Raw genomic sequence first — 11,475 nt, 5'->3', positions numbered from 1 at the left:
ACTGGACCCTCACAGGGTGCCTGTAAATATGAGTGTGATTACGCCTTTAAAGAGCCTAAGACGGCACCTGGCGCATAGACTCCACAGATGGTCCCGTGATTACTGTTACCAGGCTCCAGAGTTGGCGGGTGTGTGTGTGTGTGTGTGTGTGTGTGTGTGTGTGTATGTACGTGAGACAAACAGAAGGTCCACACCGTGTTATAGAAAAAGGCCGAATTCCTGAGATTTCCGTGTCTGTCTGGGCAGGTCAGAGGTCATGGACCGCAATGACACTGGCACGGGAGGTCTCAACTGCTTTTCTTCTCTGTGTGTCCAGCGGTTTCGGGGGCTGCTCTGTTCTAGACCTCGGTGCCCTCCCTGGGATAGAGGACGCTGTTCGTGTTGATGCTGCTGTAGAAATGGGGGCTGAACTGGTTGAGGACAGAGCCTCCGTAGCCCAGAGCGTTGGCGGGCATGGGGTTGGCCCACTCGCCCCCGCCCCCGTGGCCGCTGAGGTTGGTGAGTGGGGTGTACGAGCTGAAGTTCAGCAAGTTCTGCCCCATCTTGTCCGTGGGCTCAGGGCTCAGTCCCGGTGTTGCCCCAGGGCGGCTCGCTGGGCTCAACCCGCTCCCGTAGGTGGTCATGGTGGAGAGGAAGCTGTTGAGGCAGGGGGTGCCCGGCGGGGGAGGGGAGGGCGGCTTCTCTGGGGAGCCGGTGGTCCCCGGTGAAGCACTGTCCAGGATGTCCTGGGCCTCCGCCGTCTTGGGGCTGCCCACCAGGAGGCTGTTCTCCGTCTTCTCGGAGGCCAGGGATCCCGTGCTGGAGGAAACATCCGATTTTCTCTTCCTCTTCCTGCGGAAATTTCCATTATCGAACATCTTCTCACAGTTGGGGTCCAGGGTCCAGTAATTCCCTTTGCCTGGTACAAAAGGGGAAGGAGTAAGCAGAGCGGTGGACAAAATGCTTTGCTCCTGTTTTGTTGTTGTTGTTGTTTGTTTGTTTTTATTGCTGTCAACTAAAGGCCAAGCAAACCATGCGGAAGACAGAAGAGAAGGCAGGGATGGAGAGACAGAGGACTCGCCACGGGCCAGCATCTCTCTTCCACCCCCACCTCACAACTGGGCACTCTGGGGACACAGAGGTGTCAGCCAGGAGAGCACTCGCAGTGCGGCCTTCTGGAAGAAGTTCAGGTACTGGGGGAATGGAGACGGAGGGCCTTCCTCCATGGCTGACATGAAAGAAAACTCGGGAAACACTTTAGAGCTTCCTGAACGTTTTGATCAGGAAGTCTGAGGATGGCCTTGAGTCCTGGCTTTGCTTCTAACTGGCTGAGGGACTCTGGGCAAGCCGCAGTTTCCTAGTCTGAAAAGTGGGCCTGTTATACCCCTCCCTTCTTCTGAGGGCTGATGCTGGATGTGTAGGTGGGCCTTGTCACCATGAGGTGCCTTCTGGAGGGAGGGCCTGAGCTGGGCCTGTGGGTGAGGCCAGTCATGGAACTGGACACTCGCCCTCCCTGGAGAGCCCCTATCCCTGTGCCTGCTAGCCTCCTAGCAGCCGGAAGTGAGGCTCTGAGCCATGCCCTGGCTTCCCATGGGGGCACGAGAACAGACTTTAATTCTGGGAAATGCATATCTGAATATTTAATATATTACTTCTGAATGTCTCTGCATTGTAGAAATTCATCATTAAAAATGGAGAGTTGGTAGTTTTTGGTGTTAGAGTGACCTCCATTCAGATTCGGGCTCCAGGGCTTTCCCTCCACTCTGTGTAACCTTGGGCAGGCTGTTTCCCTGCTGAGTGTCACTCCCCTCATCTGGACAATGGGTTCTGTGAGAGCCGCAGGCAGGGGTGGGTTAAAGGAGAGTATGCGACTGAGCAGGCAGCACAACGTGGCTCTTCCCCGTATTTGACCAAGTCAGATCTCTCCCCAGGGGTCTGAGTGCACTTGGGCTTTGCCACGTCCAAATCCTCCTGGGGACTTCCTATGAGCTGGGTGCCCGGGACTCAGAGTGATCACAACAATTACTGTGGACTCTTGAGTGTTTGCAGGCACCCAAACCCTTGCATGCATTCTCTTATGACCCCCATCACAGGCCTGCAAAGGAGCCACGGTTACCATCCCTGTTTTTCAGGTGGGGAAACTGAGGCTCAGAGCTCTAAAATGCCTGGAGTGGCTAACCGCTCAGCGGTGCAACCAGAATCAAAACCCTGCCTCTGGGGCTCTCCCAGGCTCCTTCACTGCTGACAACCCTCAGCCTGCTGTCTCAGGGGACACAGCCAGGTAAGAACTTTCTAGAATGGGGTGCTGGGGAGGAATGACAGGAGACTTCCTTGGGGGCATCAGAGGCTGGCTCCCCGGCCCAACACTGCCCCGGCAACCCCCTTACCCGGGTCGTCCTCATCGCGGGGCACCTTCTTGAAGCAGTCATTGAGAGACAGGTTGTGGCGGATGGAGTTCTGCCAGCCGGCCTTGCTCTTGTTGTAGAAGGGGAAGTTGTCGGCCACGTACTGGTAGATCTGGCTGAGGGTGAGGCGCTTGTCGGGCGCCCCGTGGATGGCCATGGCAATGAGAGCCGAGTAGGAATAGGGGGGCCGCACCAGCTTCATCAGCTCCTCCTGCGAGGGGATGGGCAGCCAGCCCAGGTCGCCGCCCCCCAGCCCAGACATACCGGGCAGCAGCTGCCTCTGCACACCGTAGGCCTGGGGCAGGAAGGGGCTGGCGTTGGTGCCCGGCAGGTAGGGCGGTGGAGTCATGGCCGGCCCATTGAGCCAGAGGTAGGGGTTGGGGGTGGCCCCGTACTCGCCACCCCCCTCAAAGGAGGGGGGGCGCTGAGGGCTGGGCACGCCCTGTGGGTAGAAGAAGTTCTCATGGTAAAGGCTCATCTCGGGGGGCTCCTGGCCGATGCTGGGGAACTGGGGGCTGCAGCGAGCTGGGGAGGGTGCCGGGAGGTCGAAGGAGCTCATGCTGGGGTTGGGCTTGGCCGGAGCCACCTGTCTGGCACCTGCACCAGGGAGCTGTCCCTGACAGGTGCTCCGCTGGCCCAGCCTCCGACTTATACCCCTGCGGGCTTGGCCTGTGGGCCCCACCCAGGGGCGGCCACCTGCTGCGTGCCAGCCCCTCCTCCTACAGCCCTGCCAGACACCGGGACAGGGCCTTGGGCCAGGGCCACTGCGCGTGCTCAGACTGGAGCTGTGGCTGATATCCCCAGCGCCTAGGGCGCCCCTCTTCCCTCTCTCTCTTCCCAGTTCCTGTTTCCCCACTTTCTCTCCTGCCTTTCTCTTCATTTGGTTCCCCTTGTTTTCCTTTCATTGTGTCTCTCTTCCACTTCTCTCCTCACCTTTTTCTCCCCTTCTCCGTCACCCTTCCCTCACTCTGGCCAGCCCCTCTGCATCTCAGTCTCTTTCCTGACTTCTCACTATCACATTTTCTTTCCCTGTTCTTCCTCCCCCCTTCCCTGTTTCTTTTCTAAGCACTGCTCTGGCCACCTCTCTGTCCCTCCCTCCCTCCCTCCTCTCTCTCTTCCTCTGAGTTTGTTTCCATCTCTTTCTACTTCTCTGTTCCTTCATGATCACCTCCTGTCTGTCTCTGCTTCTCTCCCACTCCCTTTCACTCCTGTCTCTCATTTCCTCTGTATCTCTTTCTCTCTCCCCGTCCCTTCTTCTCTCTCCCCTGTCCCATCCTGACCCCCCATTCTCAGCCCCCCTCACCCAGACCGGATGTGGACTTTATTAGAAGCCACATCTTTGGGTCTTCTGAAGAGAAGACACACTTTCTGGAGGTTCCAGGAAAGAACCTGGCCCTGGAGAATCAGAAGAGCAAAGAGGAACCTTGCCTATGGCCAGATTTCCAGTCGTTTGGTTATAGGTACCCTCCTCATACAGACACGCAGACACACACACACACACACACACCCTGAAGGCACACTGATGAGGGCCATGGACAAGGCCTGGGGATTCTCCCGGAGGAGCAGCAGGGAGATAGCAATAGAAGGAAGAGAGTGTGAATGGGCTTCAGGGAAAAGTGAGAAGGAACTTACCTATGCAAGGTTCTTTCTGCCCGCAGGGGTCAGGCAGGCCCCCAGGCCCCTCTCTGATCAAAGTCCTTTCATGTTTCAGCTAACAGGGGCCCCGCAGAGCTGAGGCCGGAGGAGAGCCCTGGACTCCTCACCTTGCCATTCCCCTCACACCATCTCTGCCTCAGTCTCTAGAAGCGGGAGCGCCAGCTGCCCCTCTGCTCTGAGCTTACGGCCAGTGCCCCCCTCTCTGGGCTCCATTCTCCAGAAGCTTGGAGATGACTTACTCTTCACCCTGGCAGGCCCTGGGCCTAGGGGCAAGGACGGTGGGCAGCTGTCCCCGAGCAAGCTTTAGTAGTGGCCTGACTACGTCTCTTCCTCAGATCAGATTAGAAGAAAGCTTTAGCCGGCTTCTGGGGCCACCACCTCCCTCCTACCCTCCTGCCTCTACTTCACTCTCCCCATTCAACTGCCCCTCACTCAAGTGTCCAGACCCCATGGACCCTTGAGTTGGAAGAAGGAGGTCGCTCCCTGTGCCAGCTGGAGGGGCTGCCTTCCAGGAAGCTCCCCCAACCCTTGCCAGGCTGTCTGCTCTCCTCTACAGCTGCATCAGGAGACAGGCCACGGGAAACCCAGGTGCCATGGGATGCGTCTCCTTTGCAGTGTATGGGTGCCCAGAGGATGAGTTTAGGAAACTGGGTGGGAGGGACCCTCCCGGGTCCTGAGAAACCATCTGTCCCCACCAGGGAGCAGTGAATGAAATGATCCCAAAGGGCCTGACTGCCCAGGGGAGGCACAGGGTAAGCACACTATGTACTTTCTTTTCAGAAAATCTTTGTTTAAAGTGTCTCTGCCAGGCCTGGCTCGCTGAAGGCTGGGCCTTGACTTTTCAAGAGGCAGGTACCTTAGAGACCACCCATGTAGACCCAAGGCCTGGCAATGAACCTGGCGGCTCCACTTCTGATCATTCGTCCGGCAGAATTAAACAGAGCTATGAACTTTCTTCAGGGATATTCGCCAGAGCATTGTGTAGAGCTATAACAAACTGTAACTAACCTGAATGTACGATAGGAGGGGATCGGTCAAATAAATTGGGTATCATCCCAGTGAAGAAATACTTTGAAGCTATGGAAAAATAGATTGTAGAATATTTAGTAATATGCAAAGATGTTCTGTTCTAATAGCAGTATTTAATGAAATGGACTGTAAAGTGTCATTTTATGGTAAAAATATATATTAATATGTGTATTTATAAATATAAATACCAAACTGGGAATTATTATTGTTGGGTGGAAATCAGAAGTGATTTTCATTGTTGTTTTTCAGTTTCTGATTTAGATAGTAAACTCAAGCACACAGGTGACTTGCTTTGGGAGTCCGGTGTAGAGGCTAGCAAAGGGCTCTCTTTCGGACTCACAGCAGACATAGGCTCTGAGAGCAGGGGGACTTGGGTCTGAACCCCAGCTGAGAAGCTAACTGCAAATCTTAACAAGTGACTTAGTTAACCTCAGCCTGTCTTCTCAAGGGAAAATGGGAACAATCTGATCCCATTTAACCCACGTGGTTGCTGTGAGCAACCCGTGAGCTGATTGGCGTAACCATCGTAAATCACTGGTGCCTAGAGTAGCACTCAGTGACTGTGAGTCGTTATATACTATAGACAACATACATTTGAGGTGTACAATTCCTCCTTCAGTTTGCACCCTTGTAGGTTAATTCCTCCCTTTTAGCAGCCTGTGGGCAGGGCCTGGGGGACAGGTGAGGTCACAAAGGAGGAACCGAGGGAGGGATGTTTGGGGCGGACGCCAGCTCCTCAGCCAGCCCCTGCCTTCTGCGGCTGATGATGAGCTCCCCTCCTGTCCCCTTTCCTGAAGTCATGCAGCTGACTTCTGGGGACTCCACCTCCCTCCTACCTTCGTTTCTCCACTTCCTTCTCTCCATTCAACTGCTTCACACTTTCTCCAGACCCCATGGGTCCTTGAGGTGGAAGAAGGAGGGCACTTACTGTGCCAGCTGGAGGAGGCTGGAGGGAATCCCCAGGGAATCCCCCCCAACCACTGTCTGCTCCATGGCTACAGCAGGAGACAGGCACTCAAATCAGGTGACAAGTTCACTTGCACCCAAGCTGGTCAGGAGCGTTTCCCCCGAACTCCTCATCTACCCTTTGTCTATTGCCAGGGTCTCCTTCCTTAGAGGCGGTTTTTAAAGGAAGCTCACTTGAGTCTCCCTGTCGCGCCTGGGCCCTGGCATGTCTTAGGAGGCCTGGCCCCCGTGCAGCCTCTAGCCCCGAGTCTGGTGGCTACAGCTCACAGCCTCTTGTGCCCTCCCACACCCGGTCAGTGTCAGGCCTGCCACTCCTCTGGAGTAGGTTGCGTGCCCAGCGGTCAGCTGTATGCATTACCGAGTCCAGAAGCTCAAGGCAGCTCAAGGCCTGCAGAAAGGGTGAATGTGCACAGGCCCCATAGACCATGGCTGGCCAGGGCCCCCACCTCTGGCCTTGACTTTCAGGGGCTGGAGGAGTGTGGGAAGAAACAGGCTGTCCTTTGGTCTTCCTTTCTTGCACACCAGAGCTGCATCTCAGAATATTTTGGGGCCTGCCATGGGACCAGCTTCTCTGTCCCAGGTATGGGCTTTTAGGAAGTCTGGTCCAGGTGTCAGCCAGGCTGATCAATCTTGGGGCTCTCTACTCTGCTCTTTGGCTTCTGGTGGTGCTTGAAGCCGGAGAAACAAAGTTAAACACCGCCCTCTGGTGGCCATATATTTAAAAGCAGGGAGCGGAGGGCAGGGATTCACTGACCTTTAAGAGCCTGTGGCCAAGGATTTCTGAGCCCCTTTAAGGGGCAAGGTCCCAAACTGAACAGCAGCTTCAAGGAGGAATTGTGCCCCTTGGGGGGGGACGACCACTTTCATTCCACTGCAATGGAAATAGTGGGAACTGGATTGTCAATGGGGCAAAATGTCTTAGAAGTCAGCCAAGCAGCAGTTGGATGAGTTGGAATGAGAGTCCAACAGCTCTGGTCATGTTTTCTGCACGCCTTGCCATTGCCTCATCTCCCAGCCTCTGCTCGCTCGGAAAACAAGGGTAACAGGCTTACCTCCCTCAGAAGGCTGTTGCCAGCACTGCCCGAGACAGTATAGGAAAGACCTCTGATACAGTGCTCAGGGGTAATCAATCCTTCACTTGTTCAGCAAAAACTGATCGTCTCCACAGTAGCATTTCTAGGGCATGCAGGACACTGTCACAGCAGCACAGCACTGAGGCTCCCACTCCTGATTTGCCATCTTGGTGCAGTGCCTATAGTTGGATTTACTTAATAATTTTTAAATTGGCTCTCAGGTTCTTTTTTTTTTTTTCCTCTTTCCTTTCTTTTTTTCTTTGTTTCTTTCTACTTAATGAATTTATTTATTTATTTATTTATTTATTACAGATTTATTTATTTATTTGACAGAGACAGAAAGTGAGCACAAGCAGGGGGAACAGGAGAGGGAGACGCAGACTCCCCGCTGAGCAGGGACCCCCCCCTCCCGATGCGGAGTGGATCCCAGGACCCCGGGATCACGACCTGAGCCGAAATCAGACGCTTAACCAGTGGAGCCATCCAGGTGCCCTAATGAAATTAGTTTAAAGATAAATTCCATTTGACTTCTGGAAATGAATCACTGGTAATCAGTATCACTTGCCATAAATACAGTGAGAAAAAGCAGCCTCTGTTTAGAGCCGACACTGTGCTGGGCACAGCCTGAATTCGTTCCTGTGTTCTCATTCAGTCCCTACTCTAATCATCCCCACTTTACAGATGAGCGACCTGAGGCAGCACAGGCCTGAGCCGGCTCACTCTTTGTGAGAAGGTGAGGTGAGCAAGCATTAGGGAAGGGAGAAAACGCTGCTTGGAGAAGGCAAAAGGATCAGAAGAGAATTGGAAAGGGAGAGAATTTTCTCATTGTGAGTGTGGTAGGCAGACTAATGACCTCCCCATCATAAGATGTCCGTGCCGATCCACAGAATCTGAGAACTTCTCTTCCAAAGTGAAGGGGACTTTGCAGAAGTGATCAAGTTGAAGAGCACGGGGAGTGATAAGCCTGCACTACCCGGGTGGCCCAGCGTAGTCCCAGCTGCCCTTGCAAGAGGGAGCCAGAGGGAGATGTGATAGCAGAAGTGGAGGTATGATGAGGAAGCAGGGAGGGAGCAAAAAGGTGGCCAGGAGCCAAGGAAAGCCACATGCCTTGCTGCTTATAGAGGTTGGAAGAGGCAAGAAAAGACACCGTCCTCGGACGTCTCTTCGGGGAACCAGCCCTACGGTCACCCTGATTTTCATAAGACTGATTTTGGATTTCTGATCTCAGGACCAGGAAGAGAGTAAATGTGTTTTGTTTTAAGCCAGTAGGTTTGTGATAATTTGTTACACCAGCAATAGGAAACCAATAGAGTCGGATTCCATGCTAGGTGAAGCTGTGACCCTGTCCACTGACGATCACCCTCCAGGGCCACCAGTGGCCTTTGTCCTGCACCCAAGGAACAAGGAGCTCCTCTACTCCCTCACCCCTTTCCCTCTTCTCCCACTCCCCCATCTCTGGGTAAAGAACACAGATTGGGGGCAGTGGCTTTATGGGTTTGGTCACTTGTTCATTTCATTCCGGGACTACTGTGGACTGAGGTGGCCCCTGTGGGCTTCAGGTTCCTCATATGCAAATGGAAGACAAAGCTATGGTTTTCAAGGCCCTGCCCAGCAGGTCCCATCTATGGAACTTATTAAGAGGCGTTCTCTTGGGCCCGGGGCCCCAGAGATTCTGACCTAGGAGGCACAGGTGAGGCCTGAGCATCCCTGCTCCGATGATGCACACCCCGCTTAGAGAGCGAGAGATCTGGGGAGCCAGCCCCTGTCCCCGGAGTCCCTCGGAAAGCTGCCACTCATCGGCCCGTTCCTTGGAGCTTGAAGCATCAAGTTCCTGCTCTACCACTTTCCATCTGTATGATCCTGGACAAATGCCTGTGCCTCTGTGGGCCTGTTTCCTCACTGTAAACTGGGACTAATGATAATCTATACTCCAGAGGGCGGTTGTGAAGTTTCAAAAATTACTAAGTGCAGATCTACTAAGTGCAGATTGCCTGGTAGGCAGCCGGTTCTCTGCACCTTGCCCCTCTAACGGCTGGCATGGCACTCCAGACCCCACACACGCCTGGCCTCACCAGCCACTCCCACCACATCCTTGCCCCCTCGCTGTGCCCTTCCTTGGGTTGTGGCCACGTGAGCCTCTCGTGATCCCTCAGCTCCGTGCCTGCTCACGTGGTCTGGATGCCCTTCCTCTCCACCCGGAGAGCCCTGACTTAGCCTCCAAAGCCAGCTCAGCGCTGCCTCCCCAGGGAAGCCTTCCTTCTGGTGTCCAGGTCCCGGATCCTTCCCCGTGGTCCCCCCACACCTGGAACTGGGTCAGACTTCGCTACGATGACCAGCGTATTGCCTGACTTCACTATAGGACCTGCAGCTCCTTGAGGGCACGGGTGCGGTTTATTTTTTTATTTTTTTATTTTTTTCAGGGCTTTGGATGATGTTCAGCACGAATTAGGCTCTACGCACATTTGTGAGGGAGTTGCAGAGGCTATGGGATGTCTTTTTATGTTGGTTTGTTCTGTGGAAATTAGGGCCATGGCAGTGACTATCCCGGGGGTCTCCGTGAATCAGAAATGAGTTGAGACCTCTAAAGTTCCTAGCCCAGCGACCACCTGACCTCATCTCTGTGTACAAGCGTATCGGTCACTGCTTACCCAGGGTCCCGCTGGGTGGGTTTTCAAGTGACCTGCCCCCAAGTCCATTTCTAAGATCGAGGAAGACCATATCGATTCATTCATAAATGTGGTCACTTAACATTGAAAAGCCAGGCAGCCACTTTTCCAGGAACCTAATACTTCATAAAAGTTCATGGCTCAAACATTTTGTAATTCATATTAGATTTCTTAGAATGTTCTATGCTAAATATTTATTTTTAATTTTTGACTATTTTTACAATCTGTGAATTTCGGGATTCTGCTGCAGAGACGGATTTTTCATATAATCTACTTCCCTTCCCCTCAATTTCATCAAAAGTCATAAATAACTGAATATAATTTCCTTAAGAATTTCCTCACTGGAGTCACTGAGAGGTGAGTCCAAGAAAAACAATATGGTTAATTGTGTTTATTATTATAAGAGTTTGGGCTATTGAAACTTATTATTTTAGGGATTATTTATTACACTATCTGGAGCTGGTTTTAATAGTTTCCTAAGATGATTCTTTAACGGTTGAGCTGGTGATGGCCTGCAGAGAATGGAGTGGACATGGCAGAACTTTCTGGGTTTATTCCACGCTATTATTAGAGAAGGGACCTGCTACTTTTCACCCATGTGAATGCTAGCGATATTTAGAGCTCCAGGGGTCAGGACGTGTTGGGACATCCCCTGAACATACACGACAAGCTGCTCTGTCTCACATTTCCTCCACTAAAGAGGAAGCATCGAAGTTGAGGAGTCGTTTTGGATTTTTGGACATAAAAAAGCTCAGGAACACTGCTTCAAACTACTCATCAGGTGACTCTGGAGCCTGCCAGTTTGAGTGGAGCCTAGAGCACAAGTACTCTGCAGCAGGTCCAGGCTGTGGTTCAGGCAGTTCTGTGTCCAGGACCATCTGACCTGGCCGTTCCGATGCTGCTGGAACCATCTCTGGTGGCCGGGGATGCCAAACGGAGTCCCTGACGAGGCCCTGCTTCCAGGACCTGAAGCCTGCGATGTTCTCCTTGCTTCAGCCTGAACACACACAGTGCCTGCTTCCAGGACCTGAAGCACGGCGATGTTCTCCTTGCTGCTCTGTTCAAGAAATAGCTCCTAGAGGGCTACCGGGGCCTCGCGGGGGCTGAGCACCTCCCTGGAGGAGACTGAGAGCCCAACCCGAGATGTCAACTGAGGCTGTCATCGGTGTCTCAAGGCATAAGGTGGGTCAACATGGCAGAAATCCATCATGGGATCAGAATCCCAGGGCACTTACTTTACTTCACTGATGTCTCTCTTTCAACCTAGACCTGTGGACCCATGGAGGGGGTTCCATACGGGCAACTCACAGAGGAGAACGGGACTAATGCCTTTTTTTACTCCCGGTGCCCTTTCTGTCAGTGCTAGCTGGAAATGGAGCGGTGCTGTGTCAGGGCCCCAACCAGGGATGAGGGGAATCACCCAGGGGCAGAGCAGCAAGCAGGACACCTGGGTGACCTAGCTAATGGAGGGCAGTGTGAGCTGAGGTAGATGTTCACATTCCTGGGCAGGGGAGCATGGCTGGGCTGGTTGGTCAGAGGACCGAAAAGAATAATACTGGAAAGTTGATTACTGGGGTCTGGGGAATAGGGGCATACACAGTCCAGCAGGCATAGATTCAAAGCTGGTAGATCCACATTTGAACGCCCACCAGGAAGACCATTGGTCAGGCAGGTGACGATCGGGTGCATTGGATGGCCAGC

At 53.3% G+C, this 11,475-nt stretch overlaps 1 protein-coding gene across 1 annotated transcript; it reads right to left on the bottom strand.

The window, feature by feature from the left end:
• Positions 1-208: 208 nt before the first annotated feature.
• FOXI1 (forkhead box I1) lies at positions 209-2,993 on the bottom strand. The gene is made up of 2 exons (XM_032851778.1): positions 2,367-2,993; positions 209-898 (listed from the first exon to the last, which is right to left on the bottom strand). The coding sequence occupies exons 1-2, from the start codon at positions 2,941-2,943 to the stop codon at positions 339-341; spliced, it is 1,137 nt and encodes a 378-aa protein (XP_032707669.1). The 5' UTR covers positions 2,944-2,993; the 3' UTR covers positions 209-338.
• Between the last annotated feature and the right edge of the window lie 8,482 nt (positions 2,994-11,475).

Source organism: Lontra canadensis, unplaced genomic scaffold (genome assembly GCF_010015895.1).
Source record: "Lontra canadensis isolate GAN:19392208 unplaced genomic scaffold, GSC_riverotter_1.0 scaffold5, whole genome shotgun sequence".
NCBI lineage: Eukaryota > Metazoa > Chordata > Mammalia > Carnivora > Mustelidae > Lontra > Lontra canadensis.
This window is presented reverse-complemented; position numbering and strand designations above follow the sequence as displayed.

What these genes read in the sequence shown, in the direction of transcription:
- FOXI1 (XM_032851778.1), bottom strand. Translation starts at nt 2,943, where the DNA reads ATGAGCTCCTTCGACCTCCCGGCACCCTCCCCAGCTCGCTGCAGCCCC. An exon ending in CCGCGATGAGGACGACCCGG is followed by an intron (nt 899 to 2,366) that starts GTAAGGGGGTTG and finishes CTTTTGTACCAG; the next exon opens with GCAAAGGGAATTACTGGACC.